At 38.4% G+C, this 25,716-nt stretch overlaps 1 protein-coding gene across 4 annotated transcripts in view; it reads left to right on the top strand.

Moving 5' to 3' along the window:
* NRF1 (nuclear respiratory factor 1) overlaps positions 1-25,716 on the top strand; it is a 135,980-nt gene that overhangs the window by 32,704 nt on the left and 77,560 nt on the right. For 3 of the 4 annotated variants that reach the window (XM_082662085.1, XM_082662083.1, XM_082662086.1), the window contains exons 2-4: positions 14,006-14,237; positions 21,851-21,965; positions 24,884-25,010. In XM_082662085.1, coding sequence (XP_082518211.1) covers positions 14,015-14,237; positions 21,851-21,965; positions 24,884-25,010 — 465 coding nt within the window. In that variant the 5' untranslated portion in view covers positions 14,006-14,014. The remainder of the gene's footprint in view (positions 1-14,005; positions 14,238-21,850; positions 21,966-24,883; positions 25,011-25,716) is intronic. The other variant, XM_082662084.1, reaches the window with a different exon arrangement.

Raw genomic sequence — 25,716 nt, 5'->3', positions numbered from 1 at the left:
TAAAATGTTGGCAATTCATTCACATTGAAAAACCAAACAAAAAACACTGCAGACCAGTCAAAACAGGTATGAAGGGCTGCTTTGGTTTATATGGTTTTTCTCTGACTAGATCTGGAGCTGCTTATGGTCCAACCCTTAAGATCCTGGTACTCAAATGCTGGATGGATGCAGCAATCATTTCCTCTTCTGCATCAATTTCTTGCTCCACAATAAAATACAGTAAAATAATGCCTTATGTTTCTTTAGCATGTTGCAGTTACAAGGTGCTTTCATATACATTGTTTGACTTTTTTAAAAGCCTCAATTGATGTTGCCGCCATCAAACTGTATGTATGTGTCCCTTAGCCCTCAGTTTCACAGTGGATCAGAAGTAAAATGCAGGAAGTAAACCAGGAAGTGATAAGTGTTAGGCTCACTGCTCAGCCTGCTTTTCAATATTAATCTGTATTGCTGTTGCCCCGCTGATCCCATTATGCACAGCTCCATGTGTGTGAAAGCATGCTTTTAAACATTCAGTGTTATTTATTTTAAATTAGTGAGACATACGCTGTCCATAAATTGTGCACAATTTATGGAAAAAAACAGTCAATACTGGGGTTTGGGTTTTTATTTATTTATTTTTAAAATAAATTTATTTATTTTTGGCTGTGTTGGGTCTTTGTTGCTGTGCATGAGCTTTCTCTAGTTGTGGCGAGCGGGGACTAGTCTTTGTTGCGGTGAGTGGGCTTCTCATTGCAGTGGCTTCTCTTGTTGTGGAGCACGGGGTCTAGGCGCCTGGGCTTCAGTAGTTGTGGCACGTGGGCTTCAGTAGTTGTGGCTCTCGGGCTCTAGAGTGCAGACTCAGTAGTTGTGGCGCACAGGCTTAGTTGCTCCACAGCATGTGGGATCTTCCCGGACCAGGGCCCAAACCCGTGTCCCCTGCATCGGCAGGCAGCTTCTCAACCGATACGCCACCAGGGAAGCCGGGGTTTTGGTTTTTAGATCTTGACTCTTCTGCATATACTTATTTTTTATTGTTTCTAAATTTATGTAAATAATAATCTATACAAATAATAATTTATATAAATGGACTTTCATACCATTTAAAATTCATTTTAAAATAATTTTTATAAAATGGTATAATGATTACAAACATTAAAATGTGAGCGCAGTTCTACATTAAAAAAAAAAAAAAGTCAGTCCCTTGTCCTTCTTTTTTTTTTAAAAAAAAAGTTTTGTTCCCTTTCCATCTATTGGAAGTGGGAGTGTGTGATTAGCTAGATAAACACATGTAATATGGGTGAAGAAAAACATGAAATAATTTGACTGCCCTGGTGCTCACAGAAGATAGTAGCTTCAAAAGACATTGTTTTTTTGGCAACTTCATGAGTTGCATTTATTCCTGTGGCTGGGAAGCATGCTGTCAGGCCTCTCAGTCTGTAGGAACCATTCCTCAAAGCAGCTGTATCCTCTAAGGCAGTGATGGTGAGGGTTGAAGAGTGAAGGGAACGGAAGGCATGTTAGAGGGACTGGGATGGGTTACTGCAGGGGCAGTTTGAAAAATCACTGCAGTTCAGTATGCATGTTATTTTATAATACAAATTCACTGGCCCCTCAGTTAAACCCTTGGGTTGAAGATATACACATGATAGTGTGGGATAGAAGTTAACGTGCCCAAGCCAGTAATGGCTAGAGACCCACAAAGGGTGGGTCTCTGATGGAGCTGTTGGAGCACTTGATTAAAAGGCAGGGAATGTGGGTTCGAGTTTTGGTTTTGCCGCCAACTAGAGCTGTGACTTTGGGTAACTCACTTAGTCTTTCTGGGTCTCAAATTAATCTGTAAAATGAGAAAATCAGACTAGGTAGTCTCCAAGGTCTTAGGCATTTTAAGTTTGCCTCTGGTTAAAGGAAAACTCTGTGAGCAGCTGCGTCTGACTGGTTATCAAGGTAAGAAGATATATATATAGTTAGGGGATCCAAAGTGAATAATTACAGGTTTTTCAGGCAATTTTATCAGGGTATTCTTTGTGCTTCCTAACAAATTAAATAGCAGAGGAGAGTTGATGATGAAAAAAACAATGTCTCCTGCCTTTTCTCTTTCCTTTCCATCCCTAGCCCTACAGTCCAGAGACCACCTTTAAAAACCATTTCACTGGGCTTCCCTGGTGGCGCAGTGGTTGAGAGTCTACCTGCCGATGGATGGGTTTGTGCCCCGGTCTGGGAGGATCCCACATGCTGCGGAGCAACTAGGCCCATGAGCCATGGCCGCTGAGCCTGCGCGTCCGGAGCCTGTGCTCCGCAAAGGGAGAGGCCACAACAGTGAGAGGCCCGCGTACTGCAAAAAAAAAAAGAAAAAAGCCATTTCACTATTTCTGTTTTTAGCTTCTCTTGGAATTAACTTCCATAAAGCTTAATAGTATGTGTAAACTTCTGTTTCTTGATTGATCAACTTTACACAATATCTGTGGACTTTTTTGATATGAAAAATAAGAATTTAAGTCACTTTTTCTGCTCCCTCCTTTCTCCATCTCCCATTATTTGATATTTATATTCTTTTTGAAAGTTTTTAAATAATTATCTTTATAATTATAGATGATAAACTTTTATTTTTTGATCCACCAACTTTAAACTTTCTCAACTTGCCATTTTGTAGAATGGCATTATAAGTGCTCCTGCACTACCCTCTTTGTATATTCCAGCTTCTGGGAGCCATACTCTACTTTTACATCATTAAGGTTAATATTTTTATCTTGTCTTGCATCCCCCAAGTATTATGTGCTCACCTTTATGTTTAGATTACTGTTTTTACCACATTACCTTTCTGTGCCTGCTATAATAGCATGTCCAGAATCATAACTATACGATTACTCAAAGTTTGTTTTTTTTTTTAAATTTATTTCATTAACTTATTTATTTTTGGCTGCGTTGGGTCTTCGTTACTGCGCAGGGCTTTCTCTAGTTGCGAGCGGGGGCTACTCTTTGTTGTGGTACACGGGCTTCTCATTGCGGTGGCTTCTCTTGTTGTGGAGCACGGGCTCTAGGCGCACGGGCTCCAGAGCGCAGTCTCAGTAGTTGTGGCGCACGGGCTTAGTGGCTCCTTGGCATGTGGGATCTTCCCGCACCAGGGCTCAAACCCGTGTCCCCTGCAGTGGCAGGCGGATTCTTAACCACTGTGCCACCAGGGAAGACCTACTGAAAGTTTTATGTCTCTTAAAAGCTAAGGAAATAATTGGGTATGTACTTAAAGACTTAACTTAGTAAAGTTATTTATTCAACAGATATTTATTGAATATCAAACTTGTCATCACAGTGGTATTTATAATAGTGAAATATTGGAAACAACCTAAATGATTTAACTTTAGGGAATTAGTAAAATACCTACTGTACATTTTTATAGGGAATGCTCTGTAAACATTAAAAAATGATGTAAAATGTTAATAACATGAAAATTTCTGTTCTATATTAAATTTTAAAATATTTCTACAACAGTATATACACAACAGCTTCACTTTTATTTCAAAAAAAAAGCATCTAAGAAACTCAGGGGGAAAATGCTAGAAGCATGTATACCAAATTGTTAATTTGGTAATGTAGCTATCTCAGGTGGTGGTGATTTTTGTTTCTTTTTTGGTTTTTTCTGACTTGTATTTTCTCATTTACCCAAAAAGAACATGTGTCACTTTTATGATAATACATTTTTTAAACTAAAGATAAAAAATTAGAATTGCCAGTCATAGTTTTTCTTGGAATACTGATGTTAAACTAATCTAGGAGTACCTGATAAGAATTCAGTAAATATTTGTGGAATGAATGAGAGAATGATTGAATTGCAGAGATTCCTAGATCCATAGTATTGACACTTATAAATTCATAATATTATCCAGAAATATTATCCTAGTTCAGTTATCTCAAAAGAAAAATCATGTATTGAAGAATCTAAGAAACAGCTTTAACTGAATGTTGGTTGTGTAAAGGCAAATCCAGCAGGATTGAGGCCCACCACAGAAGCAGCCAGGCAACAATGCTACATTTCACAGTAAGCAGGATTTGAATAGAAGTGTCCTTTGTGCTCATGAGCTTGAGGGGTGAGTCTTGGGGCAATTTATGTTATTTTTCCTTAATGGAAATTGAGGGAGCCTCTAATCCTGCTATCACATGACAGCTCCTTATTTTTTGGTAATTTGGGGAGCAGCTGTGGAGAAATGATTTTTCTGCAGAGAGCCAGCTGCATTCTTACCCATTTGCAAATGCCTAGGCATTACTAAACTTCCTATCCACCATGTTTCTGATCCAGGGATAGCTTCTGCAACTCACCTGCTTTTTGTTTATATTTGTAGCTGTTAATAAGCATCTGAATATTTGAGAATGCATTTTCTAATCATTTTTATCATTGTCATCAACATTCATTAGGTACCTTCTCACTCACGGCACTGTGACAGACACAGGGTTGTAAGCTGTAATGTGGAGACCACTTTTCTCTTTGGCAGGTGGGTCAGCATCAGTGTTCTTAGAATCACTTTATTTTTAGAAGGTTAAATTACAGTGTAAAGAAAGATTCTGGTGTAAAGGCAGCTGAGAGCTGTTCCTTTGGTCCCCAGACTCCTCCTGAGTCTGGGTGTTCATTCATGTCCTCTTGCTGTGCCATGTGCTTTCACAAGCTGTTGCCTCAGCCTGCAGTCTCCTTTCATTGTGACACCTGACGAACTCCTGGCTAAAGACTCTGTCCTCCTTTTCTTTTCTTTTTTTTTTTTTTCAATTTATTTATTTTTGGCTGCATTGGGTCTTCATTGCTGCGAGCAGGCTTTCTCTAGTTGCGGTGAGCGGGGGCTACTCTTCGTTTTTTGTGCGCGGGCTTCACATTGAGGTGGCTTCTCGTTGCAGAGCACGGGCTCTAGGCACGCGGGCTTCAGTAGTTGTGGCTCGCGGGGTCTAGAGCGCAGGCTCAGTAGTTGTGGTGCACAGGTTTAGTTGCTCCGCGGCATGTGGGATCTTCCCGGACCAGGGCTCGAACCCATGTCCCCTGCGCCGGCAGGCAAGTTCCCAACTACTGAGCCACCAGGGAAGCCCCTGTCCTCCTTTTCATGGTACCTACTCGATGTCCTTGTAGTCCTCTCTTCCCAGTGCTCCTTTAGCCCTTGGTGATATTATCACTCGAATATGATTTTTTTGTTTTTTAAGGAAAAGGCTTTTTTATTTTATTTTTTAAAATTTATTGGCCATGCCACATGGCATGTGGGATCTTAGTTCCCCGACCAGGGATTGAACCCTCACCCCCAGCATTGGAAGTGCAGAGTCTTAACCACTGGACTGCCGGGGAAGTCCTGGAAAAGCCTTTTTTAAAGGCAAAAGCCTTCTAAGTTAACTTTATCAATTTGTACTTATTTTTTTTTAAGCTCTTTTAACCCAGAGTCTTTAAGAAATACAGTCAGGGAATTGGGTAGGCAGGGTTTCTATAATGAGTAAAAGAAAGCTTTACTTTTGATTGTGAACACCTGCAGGGTGAGGGAGAGACACGGACAGTCTTTTCTCCTATCTTTGCAGTGTTGAATTTTCACCAAGGGATGGATTTGCTTGAAATATTGTATGAACCTACTGTATTAGAAATTTCTTTAACAACAATTAGAAGCAAGTAATTTCAAAACTTACAACTAGAATGTAGAAGAACTGCACTGTTCATTGTGATAGTCACAGCCACATGTGGCTATTTATATTAAAATTATTTAAAACTAAGTAAAATTTAAAAATGTAGTTCCTTAGTCGCAGTTGTCACATTTCATGTCAGTAGCCACATTGGTTGGTGGCTGCTGTTTGGCGCAGTGCAAATTTAGAACATTTCCATCATCACAGAAATTTCTATTGAACAGTGCTGATCTAGAGCCTATAGAAGAGTTGATGTTATTTTGAAGTATTTGGTGAAGTAGATTCACCTATTTTCTATGGAAGGATGTTTATTCCAGTTGAAGAATTTTAAGCAGCTTGAAATTCCCTGTGCTTTCTTTACATTTTTCTTTGGTTGTGGCACCCTCTAGTGTTTCAGCTTTGGTATAGCTATATCATCATGAAATAACCTATTTGTGATTTGAGTCCAAGAACGTTGAAATATTTTGGAAAATTTTGTGTGTATATACATTTTTCTAGGGAGGAGTTCTGTAGCTTTCCCACAACCTCAAAAGGGTCTGTACTTCAGAAAATAACTATGTTCTGATACAGGTCCTTGTATGGTCAAAACTCCTAGTTTGTGATTTATAAGCATTTTTTCTCCCATTGTATAAATTTTTTTCTCCCAATTTATAAGCATTTTTTCTCCCATGTAACTTTCCCTTTGACATTTCTATGTTTTATCTGTCTTTATGTGGAATAGTACTACTACTAGTAATAGGTTACACTTATCTAGCACTTATTATATACATGTCCTGTTTTAATCCCTTTTATGTGGTGAAACGAAAGCATAGGAGTCAAGTGGGACTTGTCTAAGGTGGTAGTGAGTGGCAGAGCAAGGATTCGAATCCAGTACTATGGCTCCGGAGTTTGCACTCTTAACCACCCTGCTATGGAAGTGAGGATAAGCCTTTAAGCAGGAATGAGGTGGGTTGGAGAGGACACTTTGCATACTCTTGGCATGCTCTTGTACTAGATTCTTTGGGCCTAGTTGTACAATAAGAAAACAAAACTCTAAATCTCTGCAAGCCACACTGGAAATTATAGTTAGTACCTACTATTGATTTTCAGCAGATATGCATAGATCTCTCCATATAGTCTGCCAAGAACTTAGAGTGGTAGATGAAGGTCAAAGCTGCCATTGCTACCACAATTTTCTTTGGTTTGTCCAAATACCAGACCCAGTATATTCATTGAATAATATGAAAAATCTTTTTGTGATTGTTTGTCACTATTATTTCCATAAAAAAGCACTTATTTTATTACTGTGATGTTGATTTTGTGGTTTGCTGGAATGTTAGACTTATTATCTTATTTAAAGAGCAGGTAAGACAGACTCATAAACAGATCAAAGTTTGTGTTTGTATATCTCCTACTTCTTTTTCTGTCTGTACCCCCTTCTCACTTCTGTGTCCCATTTCTCTCTTCCTGAGGCATTTTATACTCTCTAACTTAGCCTCTTTTTAATGATTAATCAAACTCAAGATTTTGTATTCAACTTCCATTGGCATATGGAAACAAACCCTAGTGGTAGCCTTATAAAAATGTCCTTAGAATCACTTTACTGATAGTATAAAAATGTCAATACATTTTATTGTATTGACTTATATAAATCAATGCAAAGTTTTGCTGCTTACCAGCACTCTATGAGTAATTACAAGAAAGGTACATATTTTCTTCCCTTTGTATCAGTCAGTAAACCATGTGAGGTACTTCAGAGAATGTAATTGGTTACACAGGTGATGGAAGACTAAAAGAGCAAAAGTAATCCAGATTTTAATAACCACCCCTTGGGCTGGGGGAATGGAATAGAAGAACCTAGGAGTTTGGAGGGGCCCCCACACAGCAGGTAATCTCACCTCCACGTGGATGCGAGGCAGCTGGTACTCAACCAGCAGGGGAGAAGAGACACAGCTGGAGTCGGCACATGAGGCTGCCCTCTCTTGTTGGAGCAACTTTAATAAGAATGAAAACATCAAGAAAATCTCTTCTCCCCGCCTCTTCCCATCTTAACCTGTTGCCTCCCCTTGGTAAAACCTAACGTGAAGCTGGCAGACAAGTCTGGTAAATAAGGTTGGCTGACCCAACCCAGAGATGGCTATAGAGCAGTTCAGAACAAGTATAGAATAGAGGGCTTGGAAGCTGAGAGATGAGATGAATGGCCAGCACAACCTTATGGGAGAATTGTGGAAACTGTAATTGCCTGGGTCTAGCTTTACTAAGTATAATGTGCAGCCAGTTACCCGCAAGCATTTATTAAGGAACAAATTATGATGGCTGCTGTTCATAGAGACTTTATGTACCCAGGCCCTGCCTTCAGTGAACTTAGAATATTGTTTTCACAAAACCATCCACTCACACTCAAGTCATTATGAAGTTGTGTGGTAAAGCTTGTTTTTCTCACATATTGTATAAAAGCATTATTATTAACTGGGTTTCTTGGGTTGTTATTAATATTAATGAACATTTATAAATTTTATCAACATTGGAATGAAAAATATTATGTGATTGCAGTCATAAATTAGTTTTAGATGCTCCAAATTAGGAAGTTAGCCTCACTCAAGGCAAGACTATTTCTAAACTTGAACTGGCAAGACTATTTCTAAACTTTCTTGTGCAGTTTTTGTTTGTTTTTTATTTTTGGCTGCATTGGGTCTTCATTGCTGCGTGCAGGCTTTCTCTAGTTGCGGCGAGCAGGGACTACTCTTAGTTGCGGTGTGCGGGCTTCTCATTGCAGTGGCTTCTCTTGTTGCGGAGCACGGGCTCTAGGCACCCAGGCTTCAGTAGTTGTGGCTCGTGGGCTCCAGAGCGCAGGTTCAGCAGTTGTGGCTCACGGGCTCAGTTGCTCCACGGCATGTGGGATCTTCCCAGACCAGGGCTCGAACCTGTGTCCCCTGCATTGGCAGGCAGATTCCTAACCACTGCGCCACAGGGAATCCCCTGTGCAGTTGTTTTAAAGTTTTTCCTGCTCTGGTGAAATTTTGACCTATTACCCGTTGTCTGCCCGAGAATCAAATATTGTCTTTGGCTTTAGGCTTTTTTGGGAAAGGCTGTTGTGTTGAGTAAAATTTCTATCCTAGTTATGAAATTTAGATTGTGGACATGTCTAGGAATTAAGTTGAGCCTCTTGGTTTTCCTGTCCCTCGTTTTGGCTGTAGACACTGTCTTGCTCTGAGACTTTCCCCTAGGCGGTTCTTGCAGCTTTTCTTTTGATATGGTAATGCTATTGATGAGACTAAGGCTTTCTCTTACTTTTAGTTATACCTTGATTGGGTATCCTGAACTGCTCTTCCAACTTTGATTTTTAAAATACTCTACACTTAATCTCATTATGTGTGGATTAGACTAAACTTAGCACCCTTAGATATTTTATCCAAATTCCAGTAGCTCCTTAGGTGTTGTTGACTATAGCTACCAGCGTGCTCCTGACCAGAAAATCTGTTTTTCTAAGTTCTCTTCCATTATCTTTAGTCCCACGCCTGCTGGTCGATAATGGCAAAAGTAGGAACTCCTCTGTACAAAACTGCCCCTCCTCTGATCCCTTATAGATCATATATTAAAGAAGAACCTTTAGATGAAGTATTTGTTGCATCCCAGGTGATGATCCAGGCTAAGAAACAGGTTTTAGTAAAATTGCTACCATGTTATGTTATTGTTTGGGGGAATGATTTTTTTTAAATGGAGTGTTGACTAATCTGCTGAACATCACTGGTTCCAGATAATAGACAGATATGCCTTTTTATTTGGATGTGATGTTTAGAATCACAGTTCATTACATGTTGCCCGGGCATTCATCTTGCTTTTCATATCTGTTCAGAGGAATCATTGTCGGATCCATTCTCCATTTTGTGCACTCTCATAAAATTATGTTAGGGGCATTGGTTCCCTATAATTTCCTTATTTTAATGTTTTAGAGAGTGGTATTTGAGCCGTTGGAATTAATAGAATAAAGAAAGGCTTTTTAGATGCCTGACTCAAAATCTTTTGCACACGATTAAGAAAACCATATCCTCAGAGATGGATGTCTAATTTAAAGATGAGGAAATTGAGGCTCAGTCCTTCAAAAGTGGCCGTACCATTTTGCATTCCCACCAGCAATGAATGAGAATTCTGTTCCTCCATATCCTCATCAGCATTTGCTGGTGTTGGTGTTTTGGATTTTAGTTATTCTTGATGGGTGCAAAGTGTTATCTCATTGTTTTAATTTGCAATTATCTAATGACATATGATGCTGAACATCTTTTCACATACTTTTCATAGATGTATCTTCTTTGGTGAGCTGTCTTATTCAGGTCTTTTGCCATTTTTTAATTGGGTTGTTTGTTTTCAATATTGTTCGGTTTTAAGAGTTGTATTTTGGAACATAGTCTTTTATCAGATGTGTCTTTTACAAATATTTTCTCCCAGCCTGTGACTTGTCTTCTCATTATTTTTATAGTGTCTTTTGTAGAGCAGAAGAAGTTTTTAATTTTAATGAAGTCTAGCTTTTCAGTTCTTTCTTTCATGGATCGTGCCTTTGGTGTCATATCTAAAATGTCATCACCATACCCAAGTCATCTAGGTTTTATCCTGTGTCATCTTCTTGGAGTTTTATAGTTTTGCATTTCACACTTAGGTCTATGATCCATTTTGAGTTACTTTTCGTGAAAGGTGTTAAGTCTGTGTTTAGATTCATTTTTTTGGCAGGTGGATGTCCAGTATTCCAGCACCATTTGTTGAAGACACTATCTTTGCTCCATTGTATTGCCTTTGCTCCTTTGTCAAAGATCAGTTGACTGTATTTATGGGGATCTGTTTCTGGGCTCTCTATTCTGTTTCATTGATCTGTTTGTCTATTCTTTTACCAGTACCACACTGCCTTGATTATTGTAGCTTTATAGTGAGTCCTGAAGTCAAGGAGTGTCAGTCTCCCAGCTTTATTCCTCTCCTTCAATATTTTATTAGGGACTTCCCTGGTGGCACAGTGCTTGGGAATCTGCCTGCCAATGCAGGGGACACAGGTTCGATCCCTGGTCCGGGAAGATCCCACATGCTGCGTGTGCCACAACTACTGAGTCTGTGCTCTGGAGCCCGTGAGCCCCAACTACTGAAGGCCATGTACTTAGAGCCCGTGCTTTGCAACGAGAAGCCACTGCAATGAGAAGCCCACACACGGCAAGGAAGAGTAACCCCCGCTCACTGCAACTAGAGAAAGCCCACGTGCAGCAACAAAGACCCAACGCAGCCATAAATAAATAAATAAACAAATAAATAAATAAAATATTATATTAGCTATTCGGGGTCTTTTGCTTCTCCATATAAACTTTAGAACTAATTTGTCAATATCCATAAAATAACTTTCTGGGGTTTTGATTGGGATTGCATTGAATCCATAGATCGTTAGGAAGAACTGACATCTTGACATTATTGAGTCTTCCTATCCATGAACTGGAATATCTGTCTATTTTAGTTCTTTGATTTCTTTCATCAACATTTTATAGTTTTCCTCATGATTTTGTACGTTATGTGAGATTTATACCTACGTGTTTCATATTTTTGGTTGATAATGTAAATGGTAATCGTGTTTTTTTAATTTCAAATTCTATTGTTTATTGCTGGTATATAGGAAAGCAGTTGGCTTTTGTATATAAACTTTGTATCCTACGACATTGCTATAATTACTTACTCGTTCCAGGTTTTTTTTTTAATTGTTATTGATTCTTTTGGATTTCCTGCATAAACAATCATGTCACCTGTGAACAAAGACAGTTTTATTTCTTTTTCTTGTCTTACTACATTGGCTAGGAATCCCAGTACAATGTCAAAAAGGAGTGATGAGAGGGGACATCCTTATCTTGTTTCTCATCTTAGCGGGAAAGTTTCTAGTTTCTCACCATTAAGTATGATGCTAGCTGTAGATTTTTTGTAGATTTTTTCTTATCAATTTGAGGAAGATCCCCTCTCTTCCTAGTTTCCATTTCTTCCTTTTTAAGGCTGAGTAACATTCCATTGTATGTATGTCCACGTTTTGCTTACTAATTCATCTGTTAGTGAATAGCTGGATTGCTTCCATCTTTTAGCTATTGTGAAAATGCTGCTATGAACATTGGTGTACAAATAGCCCTTTTGAGACCCTACTTTCAGTTCTCCCAGCATAGCATCCAGAAGTGGAATTGCTGAATCATATGGTAATTCTTCTTAAAGTTTTTTGAGGACCAGTATGCATAGTTTGATATAAAAGGATGTTCACTTCACTGCTGTTTACAATACCAAAAATTTGAAAGCTGCCTTCCTATATATCAGTAGGTGATTGGTTGCATAATTATTGCACATCGATACAGTGAAGTGTTCTTTGGCTATTTAGAAAGGTCTGGTAGATTTGTATGTTTTGACATGTCAGAATGTCCAGATAGGGCTTCCCTGGTGGTGCAGTGGTTGAGAGTCCGCTGCTGATGCACGGGACACGGGTTCATGCCCCGGTCTGGGAAGATCCCACATGCCGCGGAGCGGCTAGGCCCGTGAGCCATGGCTGCTGAGCCTGCGCGTCCGGAGCCTGTGCTCCGCAACGGGAGAGGCCACGACAGTGAGAGGCCCGCGCACCGCAAAAAAAACAAAAAAAAAAGTCCAGATATATTGTCAAAGAATAATATATGTATTGCGAACCTCTTTTTATTTTAAATCATATGTATGTACGTATGCTTCAAAAAAAATTTTAAGGTTAATATACTTCTCTGTAGGTAAGGGAGGAAGAAGAGGGGACAGATCATAAGTACACTAGGAGAGCAAACCTTTATCTTACTACTGCATCATTTCAGGGTTTATAAGAAACACAGTTTTATAAGCAGAAAAACCAATTTGAATAATCACATTTTGGGGACAAAATGTTTAACTCCCATTTGTGTTTGAAATATAAAGAAAATGTTAAGTATTTTACTTACTGTTTTTTGGGGGGGTTTTTTGGGTTTTTTTTTGTGGTACGCGGGCCTCTCACTGTTGTGGCCTCTCCCGTTGCGGAGCACAGGCTCCGGACGCGCAGGCTCAGCGGCCATGGCTCACGGGCCCAGCCGCTCCGCGGCATGTGGGATCTTCCCGGACCGGGGCACGAACCCATGTCCCCCGCATTGGCAGGCAGACTCCTAACCACTGCGCCACCAGGGAAGCCCTTACTTACTGTTTTTATGTCCACAATGTCATATGCTAGTCACCAGGATCTTTTAAATATCTTTTTTATCATTATATATAATATCAAGGATATTTATTGTTTTGTGACTTGAGGTATAAAATTAGCACAATGAATTTCCATCTGGTTGAGACAGACTGTCACTTGATTTAAGCAAATACACAAAAACCCACATTTCCGAAATAATGCCGTTCCTGAGTAAGAAGGGGAACTTGCATTTGATTCCCAGTCTAACTGCATAGTAGAATAAATCCTGCACCAGCAGCAACACTTGTAAATTTGTGAAAATGAATTTTATCTTTCCTTAAAAAATAAAATTTTTAATCCATCACACTTTCTTCCCTCACCCTTTAGTTTTTTGTTTTGTTTTGTTTTTGCGGTACGCGGGCCTCTCGCTGTTGTGGCCTCTCCTGTTGCGGAGCACAGGCTCCGGACGCGCAGGCTCAGCGGCCATGGCTCACGGGCCCAGCCTCTCTGCGGCATGTGGGATCTTTCCGGCCCGGGGCACGAAGCCGTGTCCCCTGCATCGGCAGGCGGACTCTCAACCACTGCGCCACCAGGGAAGCCCAGCCTTTAGTTTTTGATAAATGATAAAAATGAGCCAGTTATCAGAGAAGAAATAGTTCTTACTTCAAAAGATAAACAAACACAAAAAATAAGTTGCTGGTTCCTAATAGGAAAAATACATTTTAATAATTGTGCGACGAGAAGCTGCTTACGTACACATTGCAGATCAAATATTTGGAGTTAAGATGTCAGTCACATAGGTGGGTGATTGTAACTTTATTGCCATTAAAAGATTTCAAATTGCATTCGTGCTTCTGTGTACACATAATGAAAAATGGGCAAAATAATGAAGATTGATAATTCCCTGCGTCTGCTGTCTAATTCTGCTGTCTGCTCTTCTACGATGCCGCGTCTCTAATTGTACACAGTTAGTGATAGCTAGGAGTATAAAGTTGTCACCCATCAATAAAAATCACACAGTTGGTTAAAAAAAAAACTATCAAAATAGTTTCACACAAGGAAAATATTCTATTTTTATGTCATTGGAATGATGCTCCCCCTTTCCTACGACTTGGTGTGGTGAGGTATGTAGTAAAATCAAAGGCTTGTCAGAGTTCCTCTGCTCTTGAGGAAAATATCTCTTATTTTAAGCATTGGAATATATTACACACTGAATCCTGTTCCTTCCCTTTTTTCTGACAGTAGATCTTCATGGAGGAACACGGAGTGACCCAAACTGAACACATGGCTACCATAGAAGCCCATGCAGTGGCCCAGCAAGTCCAGCAGGTCCATGTGGCTACCTACACTGAACACAGTATGTTGAGTGCTGATGAAGACTCACCTTCTTCTCCTGAAGACACCTCGTATGATGATTCAGACATACTCAACTCCACAGCGGCTGATGAGGTAACAGCCCATCTGGCTGCTGCAGGTAATGTTTGTATTGGGAGCTCTTCATTTTTGGCTTAACTCTGATACTGTGCTTATCTGAAAGAACCTAGGATACAGGCACTCACATTTATTGTCATCATATCTTCATGATTTCTTTTTAAGCCTTAAATTTATAACTTGTACCTGTATTACACTGAGACTTAAGTTGCAGACTCATGTACTATTAGTGATAAAAACTTTGGTTTTGTTTTTTCCTCCATTCCAGCACTCTTCACTTTTTTAAAAAAATTCATTCATTTATTAATTAATTTTTTTTTATGGCTGCATTGGGTCTTCATTGCTGCACGCGAGCTTTCTCTGGTTGCCACGAGCGGGGCTATTCTTCGTTGTGGTGCATGGGTTTCTTATTGCAGTGGCTTCTCTTTGTTGCAGAGCACAGGCTCTAGGTGCGTGGGCTTCAGTAGTTGTGGCATGCGGGTTCAGTAGTTGTGGCTCACAGGCTAGAGCGCAGGCTCAGTAGTTGTGGCGCACCGGCTTAGTGGCTCTGCAGCATGTGGGATCTTCCCAGACCAGGCCTCGAACCTGTGTCCCCTGCATTGGCAGGCTGATTCTTAACCACTGTGCCACCAGGGAAGTCCCCACTCTTCACTTTTAACTCAAGCATTTAGTCCATTTACATTAAATGTAATCACTGATATATTTGGGTTTAAATTTATCATGTTTACTATATGCTTTCCCTTTGTCTCACTTGTTCTGTTTACTTTTCCTTCAATTTTCTTTCGGAGTGATTGAAAAGTTTTTGTTTCGTTTTTTTCTTGTTAGTTTGGAAGTTATGCATACTTTTGCTATTAGTGGTACACCTAGAAATATACACCCTTCACTTATTTCAGAGTCTTATGTAAATGGTGCTTTTGTTCTTTTTAGGGATAATGCAAGTTTCTTAGAACACTTGAATTTCATTCCCCTGCTTCTGACCTATATGCTGTTGTTGTTCTGTGTGTTAATTCTTTGTATATTTTAAGCCCTATACGACATTATTTTTGTTTTATACATAGTCAATGTTAATTTTCCCCCTTATATCCCACTTGCCTTCTGAGAATTTTTCTTCTGCCTAAAGATACCATTTTATTTCCTTCAGCGTGGATCTGCTAGTATTAAAGTCTCTTAGTTTTTGCTTACCTGAGAATGTCTTTATTTAACCTTCAGTCTTGAAGGATGGTCTCCCTAGGTGTGGAATTCTAGGTTGGCAGTTATTTTCTCTCCTCATATTGAAGATGCTATTCCACTGTCTCTGGTTTCCATTCTTGCTTTTGAGCATTCAGCTTTTTCATTCTAACAGCTGTTCCTTGGAAGGTTATCTCCCACACAGACCCCTCCTCCACTGCTTTTAAGATTTTCTCTGTCTTTAGTTTTTGTGATATAGCTGGCTCTGGATTTCTTCTCATTTATTCTGTTTACAGTTCCTTTAAACATCTTGAATCTTTGGATTGATGTCTTTCATCAATTCTGGAAAATCTTAGCCATACATTTTGCTTCAGTTTTGCGTCCCCTCCATTCCATCTCTTTTCCTTCTTTGACTCCAATTAAATATATTAGTCTTCATATTGAAGCCTTTATGTCTCTTTCCTTCTGTTCTGTATTACTACCCTTTTGTCTCTTCATGCTTCATTCTATGTAGTTTCTGCAGACGGTCTTCCAGTTTATTAATTTTTTTCTTCAGCTATGTCTAAGGTGATTTTAAGTCTGTCCATTGAGTTATTAGTTTTGGTAATGGTTTTGTTTTCTAGTTTTAGAATTTCTAGTGTTTTTTTTCTCCCTCCCAAATTTGCAGTATTACAGTTTTCAGTTATTATAGAAAAAATATTTTTTTTGTTAATATCTATGAGAAAAGTAAGAGTTATGATTTTACAGGCCATTTAGTCGTTTTACTTTCTGAAGTGCCTAGGTCTGTTCCTGTGATATGTTACTAGTGCTGTTTCTTGTTCATGTTGGTTTTTCTCTTCACATATTGGTTATATTTGGATGAATGCTGGATGTATGTGTGTTTGGAAAACCATTTTTAGAAATAATTTGGGAACTAGAATAATATTATCCGCCTCTAGAGAGGATTTTTGTTTGCTTCTACCAAATGCCTGAGGGCACTAGCAATCCTGGATCATCTTAATCCAATTTAAGGTTTTGAGGTTTTCTTTTTTTTTTTTTTTTTTGTGGTACGCAGGCCTCTCACTGTTGTGGCCTCTCCTGTTGCGGAGCACAGGCTCCGGATGCGCAGGCTCAGCGGCCATGGCTCACGGGCCCAGCCGCTCCGCGGCACGTGGGATCTTCCCAGACGGGGGCACGAACGTGTGTCCCCAGCATCGGCAGGCAGACTCTCAACCACTGTGCCACCAGGGAAGCCCAGGTTTTGAGGTTTTCTTCTGGGCCTCTAAATGACTTAAAGCTGAGTGATACTTTGTATCATTCTCTTTGCTATTTACATTGTATATTTAGCACTGTGTGGAAGACTACATGTAGACCATGCCTGGATGGGTCTAATATTGTATAAGGAACACTGATGTTAGAAGATATTTAGGAAAAGCTGGACAGGAAATCAATGATCAGAAATGGCCAAAATACTACATTTTTTTTTTAGTTTATGCTGTATTTAAGGTGAAGAAGACAGCTGCAATGAAAATAAACTTATTCCTATCAGGTGTTATCTACTGTGTATTTCTGGAATGGTGAATTTAAAAATAAGGCTTAGTGACAAAACGCACATAAAATGTTTGTGAAATATTTGTTTTGAAATTTTTATACTTCCCAGAAGAGGGCATCCTAACACAATAAATCCAGTTCAACTTCTTTCCTAGGATGGAAGATGCTTTTGAGGCACAGTTTTGCGACATTACTGTACTGCACTGTCATAGTTTTAAGATTAGCAAAGAACTTTAACCCTTTCATGTGGCAGATGTGGAAACTGAGGCCCAACTGGTAGAAATGATTTACCACTGAATCATTCAACAGTTATTGAGGAATTATCAATATTATATGCCTTATATTATTATATATAGATACTGTGAACAAAGACTGGCAAGAGCTTGCTCCTAAAGGAGCTTACAGACCAGTGGTGGAGAGAAGGGTACAAATAATAAAGTAAAATAATTTCATAAAGCACTGATGGCTCTGAAGAATATAATGAAGTGTAAGGTAAATGGAGCAGGAGGGGTAGCTGGTTACTGCTTTTTCTAATCCTATTTCCTTCTCTCTCTCTACTGAAGTAACCACTATTCTGAATTTGGTCTTTATCATTCTCTTACATGTCTTTCATATTTTTTTGTATGTGTTTTATCAGTAAACAATATTTAACATTGTTTTTGCATGTGTTAAATTGTATATAAATGGTATCACTCTGATATTTTTTGTCTAACAGTGTTTACTTCATTCAGTATTATTTTTCTGAGATTCATTTATGTTGATAATGTGGCTAGATGTTTTCATTTTGACTGTTATTTAGTATTCCATTCATTATCTAAGTATGTTGTGTATTGGGAGAACACTTAGGTTGTTTATAATTTTTTGGTATTTACAATTGCTGCAAATGAAAATTATTTTATATGTTTTCTTGTACACATTGAGAGATCTCTTGGCTTTGGTTTTCAAAGTTCTTTTGACAGTGTCCCACAGTAATGCATTGTGATCTAGAATAAACAGATGCACATATAACTAAAATAACAATTTCTCATGAAGCAATACTTACTCCTCCTGCAAGTGACACACTCTCATGTGTTCTAATCTCTTTATTCCATTTTATTAAAAAAACAGAAACAAAAACTACTCATGAGCCACCAACAGGTGGAAATCCACAGTTTGAAAAGCACTGCTTAAAAAAACAAAACAAAACAAAAACACTGCTTGAGGGTATAACCAGGAGGGGAATTGGAGGGCAAAGATAGGCACATTTTCAACTTTACTAGATATCTCAAGTGTCTTTCCAAATAGTTTTATTCATTTGCATTCCCACAAGCAGTGTACTAAAGTGCCTGTTGCTTCTCATCCTCACCACATTTGATACTGTCAATTGTTTTTCATTTTTGCCAGTCCGATGGGTATGAAACAGTGTCTCAGTGTTGGTTTAAATTGCTTGTCTGAGCAAGAGGTTCCAGCCAGTGAGGGAAGACAAGATAGAGCATCATGTCAGAACTTTATTGACTATTAACTTTTCTTATTTTGCATATTTCCTTTGTCCATTTTCCAAATGTATTGTCTTTTTTTTTTTAAACAGTTATTGATATTTTTTAATACTAGTGTTTTCTTGGTAATATGTATTGCAATTATCTCCTAGTTTGTTGCCCACTCCCTCCCCAATTTTTTGTTACTTCTTTTCGTCCATAAAGGTTTTGATTTATATTATTGTGAAATTATTAGTGTTTTACCTTACAGTTTATGCTTTTGGAGTCTTGTTTAAGCAGTTCTTCTTAACCCTGAGTTTATAAATACTTTCCAGTAGTTTATTGTAGAAGTTATAAAGTTTATTTTTGTTGTTTTATTGATGTTTTTGTTTTACATTTAGCCCTTTAATCCACCTGGAATTTATTTTCGTGTATAGTATGATGTATGAATCTACTTTCATTATTTTTCCATGCAGACAGTCAGTTACTCCGGCACCATACTTTTAATTATCCATCCTTTTCCCACCTCTGTCTTCTGACACAGAAGGGTGTTTGTGAACTCTCGAGTCAGTTGTGTTGGTTTATTTGTCTATCTTTCAGTCAGTTCCACTCTGTCTTAAAGACTGTAGCCTTATAGTAACTACTGATACTTGGTAGGATGAGTGCCTCTGCCTCCTTTTTAAAATCTTCAGAAATTGTTTTGGCTATTCTTAGGCCTTTGCACTTCCATTTAAAATTTAGAATAACTTTATCAAGTTCCACACAAAAAAATGAGGATTTTTATTTAAACTGCATTAATTAATTAATTTAGTTAAGCAGCTTTATTCATAATACCTAAAACTAGAAATAGCCAAAGTGACCATCAGTAGAATAATGGATAAACTGTGGTTTATTCATACTCTGGAGTATTACTCAGCAATAAAAAGGAACAATCTACTGATACATATAACAACATGGACAAATCTTAAAAAAATTATTCTAATTGAAAGAAATCTTACACAAAAGGGTAGATACTGTATGATTCCATTAATTTGAAGCTCTAGAATAGGCAAAACTAACGTAGGGTGAAAAAACAATAATTGTGTTCTTATGGTGGGAGGTACCGTGGGAACTGATTGGGAAGGGACATGAGAGAAATTTTGTAGTGATGATACTATTATATATCTTAGTAGGGGATTGGGTTTCATAGTTGTATGCATTTTTGAAAAATTATTGAATGATTTGTACATTTTATAATATGTAAATTTTACCTCAAAAGAAAAAAATTGTGAATAAATATTAAACTCTAGCTAATGATATTCCTACTGAAGTATTTAGGGGGATCATACTGCAGTTTACTTTGAAATGCATTAAAAAAAACCCAGTATGGGTTGATGAACGTGTAGAAAGATGGATAGTTACATATACTAAAATGTTAATGGTAGAATCTAGGTGGTAGATATATGAATGTTCATTGTAAAGGTCTTTCAACTTTGCTATATATGTTAAAGTTTTTTAAATATATTTTAAAGCTTTAATAATAAAATGTTGGACTCCCACAACTCAATAGCATAACAAATAACCTGATTTTAAAATGGACAGAGGACTTGAATAGACATCTCCCTAAAGACATACAAATGGCCAAAAAGTAAGTGTATGAAAAGATGCTCAACATCACTAATCATCAGGGACATATAAATTAAAACCACAGTTGAGAGACCACCTCACCCCTGTTAGGATGGCTATTATCAGAAAACCAAAAAATAAGTATTGGCGAGGATGTGGAGAAATTGGAACCCTTGTATGCTGTTGGTGAGAATGCAAAATGGTTCAGCCCCTGTGGAAAACAGTATGAAAGTTCCTTAAAAAATTAAAAATAACAGCTACCATATGATGCAGCAGTTCTACCTATGGATGTTTATTCAAAAGAATTGAAGTCAGAATCTCGTAGAGATATTTGCATTCCTGTATTCATTGCAGCATTATTCACAGTAGTCAAGATGTGGAAACAACCTAAATGTCCATTGACAGACGAATGGATAAAGGAAGTGTGGTATGTATATATGGAATATTATTCAGCCTTAAAGAAAGAGGAAATCCTACCATATATGACAGCATGGATGAACCTTGAGGGCATTATGCTAAGTAAGATACACCAGGTCAGAAGGACAGCTACTGCATGGTTCCACTTATATGAGGTATCATATTCAAACTCTTAGAAGCAGAGAGTAGAATGGTGGCTGCCAGGGGCTGGGGTGTGGAAATGGGGAGTTGCTGTTAACAGCATAAAGTTTCAGTGCTGCCAGATGAATACGTTTCTAGAGATCTACTATACAACATTGTGCCTATAGTTAACAGTACTGTACTGTACACTTAAAATTTTGTTAAGGCAGTCGATCTCATGTTAAGTGTTATTACCTCAATTTTTAAAAAATTAAATGTTGGAAAAAATGCATCAATAAGATTTTTTTCCTCTACCAGCTGTTTATGATGGAAAGGAAGGTAAAAGGCATTAATTTATTTTTTAATTACTTTGGGGCTCTTTAGAGGAGTTTATTTAAGTCAGACTGAGTATACTACTAAACAACATGTAGACAGGCTCATCTAGATTAAAATAGGGAGGCCTATTTTAATTGAGCCACTTACAGAACGTATATGCTAGGATAACGTGAGCACTTAAACCTAATTTTCATTTAAGCCTTTTACAGGGTTCACAAATAGGGATGAAGGTGGATTGTCGGGTTTTTTGTTTTGTTTAAAAAAAGGAATGCCCTTGATACGTTGAGATTGCATGAATCGGAGACTGTAATAATTCCTTGAGGCCTACCCTTTCTTTCAGTTATTAGTTTCAGGGCAAACCAGACCAAATTTTATTAACATTTTGTCCTTAGAGTGGGACAGTTTTCATCTCTTTCCTGCCAGGATGCTTTCATCAACATGACTTTGTGGTCAACAGCTCCATTTAGGGCATAATTCTCAGATATAGAAAAAAAAAATTTCCGATTAAGATGGTATCCTTCTAGATATTTCTCTTATATGTGGTGTGGTGGTATTGGAGTTCCAGGTATGAGTGATCTTCTCTGACTTCCTTAACTTGGCAGTTTCTTGGAGTAATGGATAGAGGGACACGGGGATGGAAACGAAATTTGAAATCTGCGACTTTTTTGTTTTGGCAAACTGTTCCTCTCAATGCTGCAATTTCATCTAGCGCCTTGGAGAATATTGCCTTAACAGTATGGGTATGCTGACAAAACAAAACAAAAAAACACATTATATAAAATTCAAGCTGGTGTGTGGCGGGGAAGTATAAGTCATTTACTTTTTAAAAAGATTTGTTGTAAGTTTTAATGGTAAACTAAAAAATGATCCATGTTGAACAGTGGTGAAGTATATTGATATCAGGAGTATCTATATTTATTGATAACATATGAGGAAATAAGTGCTACTTTTTTGTACCTCTAATAGTTTTCTGCCTTGTATAGCTAACAGGCTCTGCCTAATCTCAGCGCATCCCTTCTTATTTCAGGTCCTGTGGGAATGGCTGCTGCTGCTGCTGTGGCAACAGGAAAGAAACGGAAACGGCCTCATGTGTTTGAGTCTAATCCGTCTATCCGGAAGAGACAGCAAACACGTTTGCTTAGGTGAGGGCTTCCTTTCTCATATTGTTGCTGTTCCTCACATACTTTATGGACTGGATGACAGAGTTAGACTATACCTTATTAGGTTCATCAAGGGACACCAAGTTAAATTCTTTGATGACAGAATTAGACTTTAAAGTACTCTTGCAAGATAAACAAATGAAACTAGAAGTATGATTAACAGATGAATAGTATTACATTAATTCATTCAGAGAAAACTTATATGCCTGCTATGTGCCAGGCATTGTTCTAGGCCTTGGGAATACAACAGTTAACAAAATAAATTCCCTTAACGAGCTTATATTCTAGTGGAGGGAAAAAGAAAATAAACAGGTATGTAATACGTCAGATGATGAAAGTGCTGTGGGAAAAAACAAAGCAGAGTAAGGAAAATAGAAAGGTTTAGGGGATTAGGGGGGATATAGTAGTTTCTCTTTTTCTATAGGAATGGTCTTCTTTCATAAGCCAACCTTTGAACAGAGACCTGAAGTAAGTATAAGGGCAACCATGTTGATGTCTAGGGGAAGAACTTTTTGGGCAGAGGAAATAGTAAGAGCAAAGGTTCTGAAGTGGGAAGGAATGTGTTAGACATGTTTGAGGAACAACTAGGGAAAGAATGAGAGGAGGTGTGGTCAGAGTAGTAGTGGAGAGCCACACCATGGCATCTTCTGGTCCAATATAAGGGCTTTGACTCTTACTCGGAGTGACATAGGAAGTCAATGAAGACTTTTGGTCAAAGCAATGATATGATCTGGCTTATGTTTTAAAAGTATCACTCAGGCTACTGTGTTGAGAATAGTCTCTGGGGGTACAAGAATGGAAGCAGGGAGACCAATTAGGAGGTTATTGTAGTAATCCAGGCCAGAAATGACAGTGTCTTAAAACCAATGTGGCAGTAGCAAAGGCAGCAAGAGGTGGTCAGGTTCTGGATGTATTTCAAAAGTAACCCCAATATGATTCCTTGATGGATTGGATGTCCTGTGTGAGAGAAAAAAAGGAGTGAAGGGTGACCTCAGGGTTTCTGGTCTGATTCCTGGAAGGATTGAGATGACACTTACTGGAAGAGGATCAAGTATGAGAGTGAGGGTAGGGCAGAATCAGGAATTTGGTTTGGACACGTTAAGTCTGTGATACCTCTTAACCATTAAGTGGAGATACAGAATAAGCAGTTGGGTATATGAATCTATAATCCAAAGGAGAGACCTTAGCTGAAGATACAAGCACATAGGTAACATTTGAAACTATGAGTCTGGAAGAGATCACCTAGGGAATGAGTGTGGACCGAAGCACTTTACCCCTTAGGGGTTAGAGAAATGAGAGGAATTATCAAAGGAGTCTAAGAAACAACCAGTGAGTCAGGAGGAAAACCAAGAGAGTGGTATTCTGGAAACCAAGTGCAAAAAGTGTTTCAAGAAGGAGGGCATGTGATCAGCACTGTCAAATGCTGCTGACAGGTTGAGTAAGATGCAAATTGACCATTAGATTTAGCAACATGGAGGTCATGATTGAACTTGACAAGAGTGTTTTCAAAGGAGCAGTAAGGATGAAAGGACTGGAGTGTCTTCAAGACAGAATGGGAAGAGAGGAATTAGAGACAGTGAATATATTTTCGATCTTCATTCCTTCAAGGAATGCCACCAAATTTCTTGTTTGGTATGTGGTCCTTTGCTCAGTTTTATTTCTTCTGAAGAGTTTGTAGGTTGCAAAGAAAGATTATTACACAGATGTGGTGCATGGAGGACTTAATATTTTGACAGGTTGCATAACATGTATTCATATATGATAAGAAATTTAGTCTATAAAATGTTCCAGAAGTTTCTTCTTGTAGTGTTTTAAATACTATATCCAAATACTTAAGATGTTTACTGGAATGTTGAATTCAGAGTGCCAGCCCATGTAAATGATATGTGACAAAAGCTGGAAAATATAGTCTATATTAAGAACATAAGTAAGAAACTGAAGGGAAAATCCAGAAAGTACTTAACAGTAGCTTTCAGCAAAGAAGTTATATACCACTAGATGGGCCAAAAAATTTCCTTTCCTTTAATGATAAATTCCATTTCCTTTAATGATAGTACAGGCAGGAGGAATTAGAATGCATTATTTATAGAAATATTTTTTCTATAATGGGCATAGACACAATAGTACATGCTTTTGGAGAAAGATGGAAAACTTTCTTGTGATACGTTGGGTTTGCTTCATTTGAATTGGCATGACTCACCAGTCCCTTGAAAGGGTAGACCAAGTTCCCAGAAGAATTATAGGATGTAGAACTTTAATCTCCCATGATTTCAGAGGGAAAGGACAGTGTTTCTCTTTCATCCAATGTTGATATATTTGAAAAAGCTCTTTTACTCCATCCTCATTTGTAAAATACTTCGGGACTAAGAATTATTGTTTATATCACAATGAAAATCTGCAAATGGCAACATTTTTGAAGTAGTATTTTTGGATAAAATTATGTCAGTAAGACATAAACAATGATTATATCGGTCAAAGAAATTAGAAGCAGGTGATTTAAGGCCCCTTCATTAAACATGGAGTTGATATAATAAAGTCTATAAGAGGATATCTCAGCATTAATCTTTGCAGCAGTAAGAGAAAACCCCTTTGGTATTGATGAGATCAGGAAGTATGATACTCGCTGTGTTCAGCATTGTGTCATGGCTGTGTCCTGAGGTAAACCTGAGGTAGACCCTTATATCTATCAGTGAGCTAATCGTGGGTCTTCAGGACAAAGGTATGCGCATATTTCTGCTGAACAGGATATTAAACCTCACACGCTTCCTTTTCACAATTCAGGTAAAAGAAACATATCTAATCAGAATAAATTGTCCCAAGTCAAAGTAAATCTTGTGTCTGTATCGCTGTAATTTCTACCTTCTTTAACTGTTTTTGTTTCTTTTCATTCTCTGATTCAGGAAACTTCGAGCCACATTAGATGAATATACTACTCGAGTAGGACAGCAAGCTATTGTCCTTTGTATCTCACCCTCCAAACCCAACCCTGTCTTTAAAGTGTTCGGTGCAGCACCTTTGGAGAATGTGGTAAGAAAACTTGAGTTGTGTTCTCAGATACCGTTTGTTTTCTGTGGGTTGTTGTTCATATTTTTTTGATCCTTAGTCTAGCACAATAGTATTCTATCTTCCCTTCATCCAGAGGTTGGAGTTGGGCCTGGTTTTCAAACTCCTTTATGCAGATCAAAATAAAAAGATCATTTCTGTTTCTACTTTCCATAACAAGGTATTTTACCTCATCAGATGCAATGGAAAAAATGACATTGTGTTCTTTAAGAAACCAATGCAAGATTTTGTAAGAATATTACTGATTATGTCAGAAACAAATGGTGTTTACTCAAGATGTGAACTTCATGAGGCAAACCTGGGAGCATTTTATTGATCACTGATATCTGAGTTGCATATTTTATTTTATTTTTTTAACTTAAAAAAATAATTAATTTTTTGGCTGCGTTGGGTCTTCGTTGCTGCACTCGAGTTTTCTCTAGTTGCAGCGGGCGGGAGCTACTCTTCGTTGTGGTGCGCGGGCTTCTCATTGCGGTGGCTTCTCTTGTTGCGGAGCACGGGCTCTAGGTGCGTGGGCTTCAGGAGTTGTGGTACACGGGCTCAGGAGTTGTGGCTTGCAGGCTCTAGAGCACAGGCTCAGTAGTTGTGGTGCACGGGCTTAGTTGCTCCGCAGCATGTGGGATCTCCCCAGACCAGGGATTGAACCCATGTCCCCTGCATTGGCAGGCGG

The sequence above is a fragment of the Grampus griseus genome (genome assembly GCF_964374135.1).
Source record: "Grampus griseus genome assembly, chromosome: 9".
Classification (NCBI taxonomy): domain Eukaryota; kingdom Metazoa; phylum Chordata; class Mammalia; order Artiodactyla; family Delphinidae; genus Grampus; species Grampus griseus.
The sequence above is the reverse complement of the archived record's forward strand: the minus strand, read 5'-3'. Positions and strand labels throughout refer to the sequence as shown.